A 12,433-nucleotide genomic window follows, 5' to 3' on the forward strand; every position below is an offset into this window, starting at 1 on the left:
TCATTTTTTTTATATTATTCCGAAAAATAAAAAAAAATTAATTGAATTTATCAAATAAATTTTTTTTTTTTTATTTCAAGAAACAAAAGGATAAAAATGGGGAGAAATAAACCAAACAGACCCTAATCTGTCGAATGCTGGGCTTTTGCTTCCTTTCTTTCAGCCCGCAGTCCAGTCACTCGCAAGGTAACATTCCCTCGCGATTTCCCCCCTTTTTTTTCTCCTCTCAAGCTCCCTCACGACTTTTTCAAAGCCCACCCGCCAACGCCACCTTTCACGCACCTGGCGTGTCCTCCTACAAATGGACCCTCTTCGCCTGCCCCTTTGCCTTCTTGCCTTACCGAAACTGATCAGCTGAACCCCCGAGAAACCTTTTGAGTTTCGACCCATCCGCGTCGCTCTGCTGGTTTTCCATGGCGAAGACTCGCGGCGGAGCGCAGCGCCGGTCCGGCGCGAAGGGTGCGCCCATGAAGAAAGCGGCAGAAGACGGCGGAGGGAGCTGCGAGGGAGAGGAAAGTCGCGAACCTGAGACTGGAAGTGGTGATCTTGCGAGAGTCGGGTTCGGAGATGGTCGCCCGCGGAGGCAGGAAGGTGGCGACGGCACCCGGGAGAGAAGAGTTCGCTTCGCCGGTGAGGAAGAGGTAGAGGGGGACGGAGGTGGCGGTTCGAAGGACGGAGCCGATGTTGCTTGCGAGGAAAGTAAAGTGGCCGAGGGAACTGTAAATTGGGTCGTGTACCGAAGTCTGATGAAGTTGAGATCGAGGGATTGCGGCGCGAAGAGGAAGGTAATGTACGATGACGGTGAAGACGATGGGGGTGTTGCCAAGAAGAGGATGCAGAGACGGAAGCGCATGTCGAAGCGAGGAGTTATGGCAGTTCGCGAAACAGGGGACAATGAGAAGGAGGAAAGAAGTTTGGCTAGGAAACGGGCCGTCAAAATTCTCGATGTTGCAAGGAAAGGAGCAAAAACAGGCAAAGATGAAGAAACTGTGAGGGAAAGAGGTTTAGGAATTGGCAAAAGTTCATCGCAAAAGAAAAGGAAAAGCCAGCTGATGGAAACAGAGAGTGACGCGGGGATAAACGAAGTGAAGAAAGTAGTGAGACCAAGGAGACATGAACCTAAGGTGAACACAAGTGTCTCTCCGTGTGCATTATTTGGGTGTATGCGTGGTGCTACGACTGATGACGTTTTGTTCTTGGTATTGATTCAACAGTGGTTAGAAGATGAGTGTCGAATGTGCCATCAATGCCAGAAAAGTGATAAAGATCGTATTGTTCGGTGTAAAAGTTGCAAGAGGAAGAGATTTTGTGCGTCCTGCATTAAGAATTGGTAAACCATTAAGTCTCTGCACCTTTGGTCCTGCTCATATATATGTGCCTCATCTCGCTTTAAAGATTGTGCAGGGATTGATTAAGATAAATATCTAACAATTAATTTTGATGAGCTTGAATGCAATGCAACCTTATTTTGCTCTGGTTTAGGTGCTTGTTATGTTTCTTGTGCGAAGGGCATCGGAAGACTAGACAATGTGTTTTGACAACGGGAATTCTTTATATGAAGTATGATTAGGGTTTTGGTTTTCTTTATTAACGTTCTAGTGAGCTCATACTGCTACTCATGGAGCAATTAAATGCGGAGATAGGATCTTTTAACTTCGCCTCAAAATTATAATAGACCCAAATAAGGTACAATGTGGCTGAAAGATCATATATTGCTCTGTTACCATGATCATGGAGTAGCTGGATCCAAGGTGTGTGGACATTGGTTAAATCTGTGAAAACCTGGAAAATGTGTCTTGGCTTTTGAGCATCTTGTGCTTTTAACATGGACTGCTGCTTCTGGAAGTTTATTGATTGAAGTCCTTGCACCTTAATAGTAAGATGAAATTTTTCAGCTGAAGAAATAAGTGGGGAATTCCCTTAAGTAAAAACTATGCGTAATGCCCATTCAATTTCCTAATTTTTTATTGGGATATTGGGCAAATTTTGGCTTGCTGCGTAGGTATCCTATGACAAAAGAGGAAGATATTGCCAAAGCTTGCCCATTTTGTTGTGGGAACTGCAACTGCAAGGCATGCTTACGTCTAGATGCACCAGTTAAGGCATCCTTTTCACTGACATCTTCTCATTTAAAATGCCAAACTGTTTTCATTGATGTACACATGCATAGGCAAAGCTGCCAATTGCATGTGCTTATCTACTTCATTGTGTTTGTTGTAGAATTTGAGGAAGATGGAGTTAGTAACTAAGGAAGAAGCTACTAAGGATTCCCGATATTTGCTGCAAGCACTGTACCCATTCGTGAAACAATTTCATGTGCACCAAATGATGGAGGTGGAGTTCGAGGCAAAGAGAAAAGGTACTTCCTGCTAATTCCATCAAGAAAAAGAAGGAATGTACACATTGATTTGATGCATGGTGATAATGACACGAAATGTCCTTCAGTTATTCCTTTGCTCTTTGATTTGGACTTGTAATGACACTTTCTTCTCTTGATATCCTTTTCTGGGGTCAAAAGTTAGTCATAGGGCAGGGACTTACCATTAAATGACTATCTTATGTTAGTAGGGAAGAATATATTTTGGGATAGCATGCTGGTAAAAAATTTGACTTATATAACATCACAATATATCTTTATGGCATTGCAATCTGGGAGTGGAAAAGGATATGTCCCACTTGATTTCCACCTGTTCCTTCTTTTTAAGTCTTCATTCTTGAGATTGCCTATAAGTGGCCAATCTTGGTTATTTTGTTTTCTTATAACATTAAGGTGATGCCTTTCTCAACTTGCTTATGTCTATTTGACTTGGCAGGGCTACCAATTCAAGAGCTCAACATTGAGAAGGCAGGATGTTATTCAGATGAACGTGTGTACTGGTAAGAGTTCTGCTTTTAGAGCTTACCACTCACCACTTCCCATCACATATTTGATTTCTACCAGTTAGTCTAATTACAATGTAAATTTTTCAGCGACAACTGCAGAACATCTATTGTCGACATTCACAGATCCTGTCCCAAGTGTTCTTATGATCTCTGCCTAGTGTGCTGCCAGGAGATCCGTGAAGGACATCTTCAGGCTAGTCAGGAGGAAGTAATAGTTGAGTACATTGACAGGGGGGAAAAATATTTGCATGGTCTGAAGGTGGACAGTGTTGATGTTACAGCTGAACTTAATCCATCAGAAGTAAAATCAGAAACTGGGTGGAAATTGGCAGATGATGGAAGTATCCCTTGTCCACCAAATAACATTGGAGGCTGTGGCGATGGTCTTCTGGAGTTGAAGTGTATACTAGAAGAGAATTTTGTTCTAAGATTGGTGGAAAAGGCAGATGTGATTGCTAGAGAGCTCATGCCTACTAATTCAGGACAAGGCCCTCCACAATGTCCTTGCCTTAACCCAGAAAGCACTGTGGAGAAAAGTGGTAACCATTTAATGAAAACTGCAAGTCGAAGTGATTCTAATGACAACCATTTGTTCTGTCCGAAGGCTAAAGAAATCCAACCTGGGGATCTAATACATTTCCAGAGCCACTGGATCAGAGGAGAGCCTGTAATTGTCAGCAATGTGCTTGAAACTGGAACTGGTTTGAGCTGGGATCCTATGGTTATGTGGCGTGCAGTCCGCCAGAAACCACATAAAATACATGGCCAACATATGGATGTGAAGGCGATTGATTGCTTAGATTGGTGCGAGGTTAGATAAATCTCTAATTGCTGGGGATTGGTCTCAACGCTTCTTTTATGGATTCCATGCGAACTTTAGGACCTACTTTTGAATCATAAGTTTGGCAGAACGTTCTACTCTTTTTTCCGCCTTTTCATATAGTGGTAATTGGTTTGTTGGAAGAATCTATAAAAAGACAGCATTAGTTGCAGAATTGCTTGTCATGGAGCACTCTCAAAGATGAGAATCCTGCTTCTGATGGAATCAATTCTGTTCCAATAGCATTCCTACTATATAAAGAATCATGTGGGTTGCAATTATTTTTTAACTGAGAGCCAACTTGGACATTTGAATGTCTTCCTTCTTTGAGAGCATAGTAAATAATTTACATCTACTGCTGTATGTTGCCCAACTTATGTGAATAACTGTTTGCTCTGGTTTTATCTCAAAAAACATTTGGCAATCAGTTTGTCAATTACAACTGATGAAAGTAATAACTATCAAAATTCAACATACGTTATTTACTTCTTTCATTATTGAGAATTAATTTCATGAATTCTTGAAAGTTTTGTGAAGCCTATTATTGTATATAGGAAAATTTTTACCTTAAAAAAGACTTCAATCCTTCTCTAGATAAACAGGAGAAGTGAGGTCAGTATAATCTGTGCTTCGTTGTGTGTAGTTTGCTCTTGCTCTTCGTACTAATGGGCCCCCATTCTTTCATGGCTGATGCTAACTCCATTAATAATTGGTGGCCATAGGAGCTTTCCTAATTTTCATTGAAGATAAAAGCTCTCTTTGCTATTTCTTGCAGCTTATCGAATTGAATATCTTTTCAAACCATTTCTTGTTATCCCTAGCAGCTATTTATCCTTACCTGTTGAAAACCAGATGGTTTTGTCATCTTCTCTTTACTATCCCAACTCTTCTTCCATCTCTTTTGTTAAATCCCAATAAACCTTTTGGTCTTTACTTCAGTCTGGGTGCTACTCTTATTTGATGCTTACAATTATAATTCTTTCATGAAATGCAGGGAGATATTAATATTCACCAGTTTTTTGCTGGATATACTGATGGCAGATTTGATAAGCAATATTGGCCCCAATTACTTAAGTTGAAGGACTGGCCTCCTTCTCATTTGTTTGACGAACGTTTGCCACGTCATGGTGCTGAGTTTGTTTGCTGCTTGCCTTTTAAGGAGTACACACATCCTTCCAGTGGTCTCTTAAACCTCGCAGCGAAATTGCCTCAGAATTTACTCAAACCAGATTTGGGTCCAAAAACATATATTGCTTATGGATTTGTTGAAGAGCTAGGGCGTGGAGATTCGGTCACCAAGCTTCACTGTGACATGTCTGATGCGGTATCTTCTCAACTCTGAGGGCCTCAAATTGTTGCACCTTTGCTCTTGAATTTGTTTGCCTTACCGGATACTTACAGGACAAACTGCACATGAACTGAAATGCTTATTAATTATCTGTTGGTATGCCAGTGAGGATGGTGTGAGCATAAATGGAAAATGAGTTACATTGGGCAATCTTTTCCAAGAGATAAACTGATTATGTAGGTTTGGAGAACATAGTTGATCATCTCTTTACCCCTAGATACTTGTACATCCTTCTATTCATTTGTCCAGAAATGCCCATTTGAAGTGTGAGTTAACTTAAAGCAAAATATACTTTTCAAATGAGACACACAGTAGGCAAAGTTTGTTCTGGAATGTGAAATTCGTACCCTGGCTTGAGGTTTCTTATGGCATTTATGTTGAAAATCTTCCTATTTGTTTTCCAGATCTAGTGCCTTTACGTTTGTCAGGCGTACTTGTTCTAAAGAACTGCAACTACTTAGCTATTACTCTCTTTACTGTTGTTGACCTGAAATTCAGGGGATCTTTAATTTATAATTTGGTTGTTTCGTATTTCATAATGATCAATTTGTTTGCAAAGCATGGGAATATGATTTTCAGTTATCAACTGCCAGTGCCTTCATATCTCAGATTTTTGGTCACACAAGCGGTCACTTGTGAACCTGATGCTTCCCATTAACTTTCCAAATGGCTTATCTTCAGTTGGCAGTTGCTTATGAACCTGCAGAGAGTAAATGAGGCCTGGTTTTTCTAATCAACTCAGCTAGAACTTTCTAGGAAGATTCAGAAATCAATCTGTTTCTGTTAGCATTGCGCTTGATTTGACATGTAAAGTTGGACATGCTTTGAAAAGTCCAAAGGATAATTACATGTGTTGATGAAGTGATAACTTGTGATCTGGAAAATATCCTGTTATGTTATTCTGCCTTTTGTATTAGAAATGAATGCCATTATATAGTTGGAATGATTCGGAATGAGAAATGTTGTTGCAGATAGGTATCTGCAGCAGTTATAAGTGTTCAAAGTCTTTCTGTTTGTCACAAATCCACAGCAAGGGTCATATTTATTGATTGATCACTAAACTATCCAAAATGACTGGCGTATGTAGTTATTTGGATGGAACTAATTCTTGTGCTGCTGTTTGGCTGTACAACCGTTTCAGGTCAACGTGCTTACACATACTGCAGAGGTGAGATATACAAGGGAACAGATGAAAATAATAGACGAGCTGAAACAAAAACATCAAAAGCAAGATCAAAGAGAAGGGATTGAAGTTTGTCAGGATCTTAAGAAAATAACTGACGATACTACATGCAGCAACAATCTTGTATGCAGGACAGGTGAACGATGTGATACTAATGGTCATGTTACTTTGGACGGGAGAATTCCTTTAAGTACAGCAAATATGGCCAAGACTGTAGAAGGAGAAGCCAGTCCTCAAGCTATCGATGGGACTTATGGAACTTCAAGAACTTCTGGAGATGTGTTGGACGCAGTAGAGGGAGGCGCGGTCTGGGATATTTTCAGGAGAGAGGATGTCCCTAAGCTGCAGGATTATCTGAAAAAACACTTCAGGGAATTCAGGCACACTCATTGTTGTCCTCTGCCTCAGGTGATTACCCAGCTAAGACTCCCTTTTGAACTTAGAGCTCTGATGTATAGTGGTAAGTTCCATAGAAAGATCTAATGGCCGTTTTTTTTTCCTGTATCTTTCTAGAGATTGAATGTTTGACATTTCATTCCTTTAGTAGAGGGATTCAAATGGTACTTAGGTTCTGTTTGATTATCACTAGCTTGTAGTGCATGGAGAATTCTCTTTGAGAGGGATGGTGTCATAGATGGATCTTCATCCACATCAAAGCTTTGGTGAAAATTCTAATCTTGTCTTTGACAGAGAGATCAATAAATCATGATGCTTGATAGGTCCAAGTGGTGTGCTTTAAAGTCAGCGACTAATCAATACTGCAGGCTGACTGCATGGCTTGTGGTGGCTATGTAGCATATTAAATGAAGCCATAATATCAGCTGTTCGCTGATTCAGAGAAATAAAACTTATTTTGTTCATTGTGCTGTTGTGCAACTGTTTCCTCACTTGCGAAATAATATCCATCTTTGCTCAATGCAGGTTATGCATCCAATACATGATCAAACCTTTTATTTGTCTAGGGAGCACCTAAGGAAGCTAAAGGAGGAATTTGGTTAGTCTATTACAGTACATCCATGCAGTCTGCACATTAATTGTCCTTCTCTTTGCTTATTGACTTTCATGTTTCTGTGTTTAGGAATAGAACCCTGGACATTTGTGCAGAAGCTTGGTGATGCTGTCTTCGTTCCTGCTGGCTGTCCTCATCAAGTCCGGAATGTAAAGGTGAACAAATGTTTTTGTTAAATTTGTGCAAATACCCATTCAACTAAGAGATGTCACAATTTGTGCTAATCAAGAGATGATGTCACTTTTGAGGTTAAAAATCACACCTTTTGATAATTGTCACATTGCTCCTTTAAATTCATTGAGGTTGATCATTTTTTCTCTCTCATGCATGTCTGAAATAAAGCAAAGCCTTTCTTGTAGTTTGCATAAAGATTAATCTTATGAATCGGATTATTAGTATAGTTTTGTCATTACAATGACATTGTAATGAATTATGTAATTGTTGTTTGGTAATCCTCTACAAATTTTGTAGATGATGCAATTCGCAATCTGTTTTATTATCCCCACTGTTATGGCAAGTAGGATGTTTAATAATACAAGTGATGCTTCATCATTAAGCAATATTAAGGAAAAAGCTGGTAAGCTGGAGGAAGAACATTAGCTGAATCAGAATTTTATCTAAAATTTGACATAAATATTATCTAAGAAATGTAAAAAGCTCCCTCAGTTATTCAACATTATGTTTAACTTGCTTTGAAAAGTGGAGAATGAAATGCTGTGTAAATGGTTTGACTTCTTTATCGGCAAAAGTACACCTAAAGTGTCAAAACTTGGCATGAAGAGACACTTTAATTGCCAAAAATTATAAAAATTATAAAAGTGATACTTAGTGTTTTTTTTTTAAAATGAAACACTTTAGTGCTATGTCTGGCGAAGGTGACCAGAAATTCTACGTGGCAATTTTTTAATAAGGGTAATATAAAATCAGTCTATTTTCGGCATCATATCCATAGTTAGCGCATTCATCCTAGTTAGAAGCTCTAGCTCCGTATCAAGGTGACGATCAATATCGTCACTTGTCTACGTGGCACACAGGAAAGCTAAGTCAATGACGAAGAATCAAAACAACATTGTTTTGTCTTTTAATATATGAAATTAAAATATTTTTTATTTAAATAATAATTTAATATATATTTAATTTAATTTTTTTTTTTTTTTTTTTAAAAGGAGGAAGAGGAGGCAAAAGACAAGGGCTGTGCCCTTGTTGTTGCCTCCTCGGCTAATCCTCCCTCCACCATCGCTGGCCCTTCCCGGTGATGGGGTTGAGCCTTCGTCACTTGCAATCTCCATCTTTTTTTTAAAATAAATAAATAAATTTAGTTTTAAATTTAATTTAATTAACTCTTATATTCATTATCTACTCATGTTAGCAGCAAAATGACATCATTTTGCACTCGCCTTACTAGAAAATCACCACATCAGCAATTGGGTCGAATTTTTTTACCATTGGTACTTAAGTGATTTATTTTGCTCCGATTTTAGCATTTAAGTGTCATTTTCCTAACTTTTGGCACTTAAATGTTTTTTCGTGCCAAGTTTTGGCACTCCAGGTGTCTGGCACTCCAGGTGTCTGGCACTCCTTCTCTATTGAATTGATATTTTAGTTTTCTAGTATGTCTTTACACTACTCTTCTTTTGTTGCAGTCATGTATCAAGGTTGCACTAGACTTTGTTTCTGCTGAAAATGTTGGTGAATGCATCCGCTTAACAGAGGAATTCCGTTTACTTCCCAAAAACCATCGAGCCAAGGAAGACAAGTTGGAGGTTTGTTAATTCTACTTGTATGATGAGGATGTGCATTCGACATTAACATGATTATCGATTGAATCATACATCTAGAGAAGTGTGTTTTTCTTTTAATTATTTGTCAAATTGTTGAGAGTCCATTTGAGTATTTCCTACTTACATCCCTATTGAGAGGGTATCAGCTTTTTCTCTATTATTGCAATCTTTTCAACATGTTTGATGTTTACAGATTGTTATCTGTAAATTAACTGCATGGTATCTTTACTTTGGATGGAATTGTGGTGAATTTGCAGTTAGCTTATTGACAAGACTCTTAGCTGGCATAGCAAAAGATACCTTTCTATGTTAGCACATGAGAATTAAATCTAGAGCCAGCTGTATGTGTAGGAAAATGTTGCTGTTAGGATGTCCTCATAACATGCACTAGAGTCGTAAATTAAATATTAAAAGTTTTTTGTTGGAATTTTAGCACTTTTATTCTGATAAAATTTGTTTGGGATGCAGATTAAGAAAATGGTGATTTATGCTGTCAAACAGGCTGTCGAGTGTCTGGAGAATGCGGGGTAAGAATTTGGCATAAGTTTTTGTACTAGTTGATACTAGTGATGACAATGGCTATGAAAACAACTAGATTTCCATATCTTCCATTTGTTTATGCAATCTTGTGATCGTGGCTTAATTTTATCATAATACAGCTATGAAAACAATCAAAATGTTGGAAACAAAATCGCTTTTCTAAAAAGATAGTAATGGGTCTGTCTTTGGCTTGATGCTTAACTCTTATTATAGATAATTGCTACTCTCATAGTTTACATCTTTTATGTTCATTTCTGATAAAACATACGGTTGTATGAGCATTCTAGAGCTATTTCAAGATTATACTTACGGTTGTATAACCTCATTATACTTGGTTTTCTGCTGTGAGATTCAGGCCCTGAACAGTTGCATCCATGTGGTACAAAGTCCAAGCAATACACTCCTTTTTGTTATGGTTATGGTTTTTTTTTGTCAATTGTAGACTTTGTTTGTTTGATTATCTCGTACTTCAAGTGATCACTTGGTTCTTTTTTGTCATATCTTCTTTTGGCTTGGTTGGAGCTGGTGTACATAGTTTAAAAGAGTCACAGGCAGCAGAAGTCAGAACTTAATTAATAGTCGGTGCCCTGTAAGTTGCCAAGTGTGACTCCAAGTCTATCATATTCAGGAGTTCTCGTTTCTTATTGAATTCTAGCATGAAAAGGCCTCTGCTTCAAGTCATGTTGCATTTCTTAAGTTGTATGATTCAACAGATGATGATTACACTACATTGGAACAATGTAAATTATATTTAAACTAGACCATATCAATCAGTTTGCAACTTTTATGATATCTGTTAGTTACATCAGCTAAATCCTGTATAGACAGAATCCAGCATGTTAATTTGGTATATAGAACATTGAAACAAAGAAAGGAAGAAAGAATGAAAAAGAGGAATTTGTGAACCAAATTCTGTAAGGATATTGTTTCTTGTAGAAGGTCGAATGATTGTTAGTTTCTTCTGTTGAAGCGTGGAAAATAGTTAGGACAAAAAATTTATCTCACTTTGAAACGATAAGTGACATCTTAGTGGTTTCTCCAAATAGCATAGCAAATGCATCTAGGAGGCTGTTTTCAAGGAATTTGGAAGCAGATTGTCTGATTGGAAAAAGATCTTCCCTCTCTAAAGTCTGGCACTTACTGAAAGTATTTTTCCTGATGTTTCTATATATTTCGCCTATTTTATCCGTCCCTTGCTCGGTAGCAAAAAGAGTTGGAAGAATTCACAATAATTTTCTGGCGGGGTGATAACGAGGAGGCTCATAAGTTCCATCCGGTGAATTGGAAAGCAGTCCAAGAGACCCTTTTGAGGTTTAGCCATCTTGTTATTCAACATGGTTATTCAACATGGCTCTTCTCGGCAAATGGCTTTAGTAGTTAATTGTTTAAAATTGGGAAAGTTGTTCAAAAAGTTTCAAATTTATTATATGGAAATCAATTTAATTATAAATTTTTTAATAATTTGTTAATATAATATTAAATCTTTTGAAAATTTGTCAATGTAGTTTTCATCAATTTTGATTGAAAATTATTGATGTGATGTGGCTAATTGTTGGCCATATCTAAGTATTGGCCATAGGCAAAAGGAGAAGAAAAGGAAAAAAGAAGAAGAAGAGAGAAATAAATTTTAAAAATACAAAAATTATCCAAATCAAAGCATTAATGACATCACTTAGAATGGCTAGTAGTGTATTAGTTTTTATGTCAGCGATTTTCGATCAAATTGGCAGGAAAAACTAAATTGGTAACTTGTCAAAATATATAAAATTAAATTGGTAAATTTTTTTAATGTTATAATTAAATTGACATAATTGAAATGTTTATAATTAAATTAACAAAATTTTACAAGGTTAAGAATTAAATTGTATAATTAAGAGGTTTAGGACTAAATTGATTGTTGTATAATAGATTTATAATTTTTAAATAATTTCTCTATATTTGAGGGAAGGTGGTCGTCGTGAAATTTCATGGAAAGGCAGGCTAGATCACTTGGGATTCGGGAGCTTCACATGACACTGCCGAATGGAGGAGGATTAGGGAGGGACGGAGTGAGATCCTCCTTGCTTCACGTGGAGTAGATATGGAAATCGGACGCGGTTTTGGTCTAACGTATGGTGTGGGGACACGGATTTAAATGACGGTTTCTAAATCTCTTTGACATCACTAGGGCTGATTAGTTCCTAGTTCGATTCGATTTCACTTAGAAATTAGGAACAAGACCTGTTCACATTTTTTGAGATTGGAAATCGGACCAAATAGTCTTAGGACTAAGAACCGGACTGTATTGATTGGTGTGGTCTAGTCCAATCCAATGGAACCGCCACTTAGTAAACAAATTAAGAAATTAAAAAAAAAAAAAAAAAAACTAGAGTTATTACAATTTCATATTTATTGCTAATTTTTAGAAATTAAAATATATATATATTTTTTTAATTTTTAAACAGTGTTGGTTCGGTCCATCGGTCTAATTCTCTCCTAGAATCGGGAATTGAATTGACGCTTTTGGAAATTGAACCAAACTAGCCTATTCGGTCATGTCAAGATAGTTTGATATGCTCATTCTTAGACATCACCAAGGACAGGGAAGTGCTAAAGGATTGTCATGGGTTAAACGATGGCATATCAATTTGGGAGTTTGAAGTTTTTGCTTGCTTTTTTCAATGTTTTGTATAATATGAAGGTTTATATGCTACTATGGATGCTCTCGTGTGGGTAAAAAGATGACCTAGTGCGGATAAAACGGCATTCACTTTAATGTTAGAATATTTTTTTTAAGAGTTAATACCTTAAAAAACCCTAAACTGGTACACTTGTGACAAATTTACCTCAAACTATTTTTTTGATCATCAAAAACCCCAAACTGATACAC

At 37.5% G+C, this 12,433-nt stretch overlaps 1 protein-coding gene across 2 annotated transcripts; it reads left to right on the forward strand.

Moving 5' to 3' along the window:
* Positions 1-346: 346 nt before the first annotated feature.
* LOC104422002 (lysine-specific demethylase JMJ25-like) lies at positions 347-10,213 on the forward strand. Of its 2 annotated transcripts, none has more exons than XM_039303271.1 (13): positions 347-1,124; positions 1,215-1,330; positions 2,003-2,096; positions 2,221-2,359; positions 2,814-2,877; positions 2,971-3,694; positions 4,698-5,027; positions 6,193-6,642; positions 7,156-7,228; positions 7,313-7,398; positions 8,887-9,006; positions 9,493-9,551; positions 9,914-10,213. In XM_039303271.1, exons 1-13 carry the CDS (start codon positions 414-416, stop codon positions 9,924-9,926), a joined length of 2,979 nt encoding a protein of 992 aa, XP_039159205.1. In that variant the 5' UTR covers positions 347-413; the 3' UTR covers positions 9,927-10,213. The 2 variants fall into 2 exon arrangements, with proteins under 2 accessions (XP_039159205.1, XP_010032501.2); XM_010034199.3 differs by having other exon boundaries at positions 9,920-10,213.
* Positions 10,214-12,433: the final 2,220 nt, after the last annotated feature.

The sequence above is a fragment of the Eucalyptus grandis genome, chromosome 10 (genome assembly GCF_016545825.1).
Source record: "Eucalyptus grandis isolate ANBG69807.140 chromosome 10, ASM1654582v1, whole genome shotgun sequence".
NCBI classification, from domain to species: Eukaryota; Viridiplantae; Streptophyta; class Magnoliopsida; order Myrtales; family Myrtaceae; genus Eucalyptus; species Eucalyptus grandis.

Excerpts from the sequence above, each read along its gene's own strand:
- LOC104422002 (XM_039303271.1), top strand. The coding sequence starts at position 414 with ATGGCGAAGACTCGCGGCGGAGCGCAGCGCCGGTCCGGCGCGAAGGGT. Across the intron at positions 2,878-2,970 it reads TCAGATGAACGTGTGTACTG|CGACAACTGCAGAACATCTA; the intron begins GTAAGAGTTCTG and ends TAAATTTTTCAG. Across the intron at positions 6,643-7,155 it reads ATTGTTGTCCTCTGCCTCAG|GTTATGCATCCAATACATGA; the intron begins GTGATTACCCAG and ends TGCTCAATGCAG.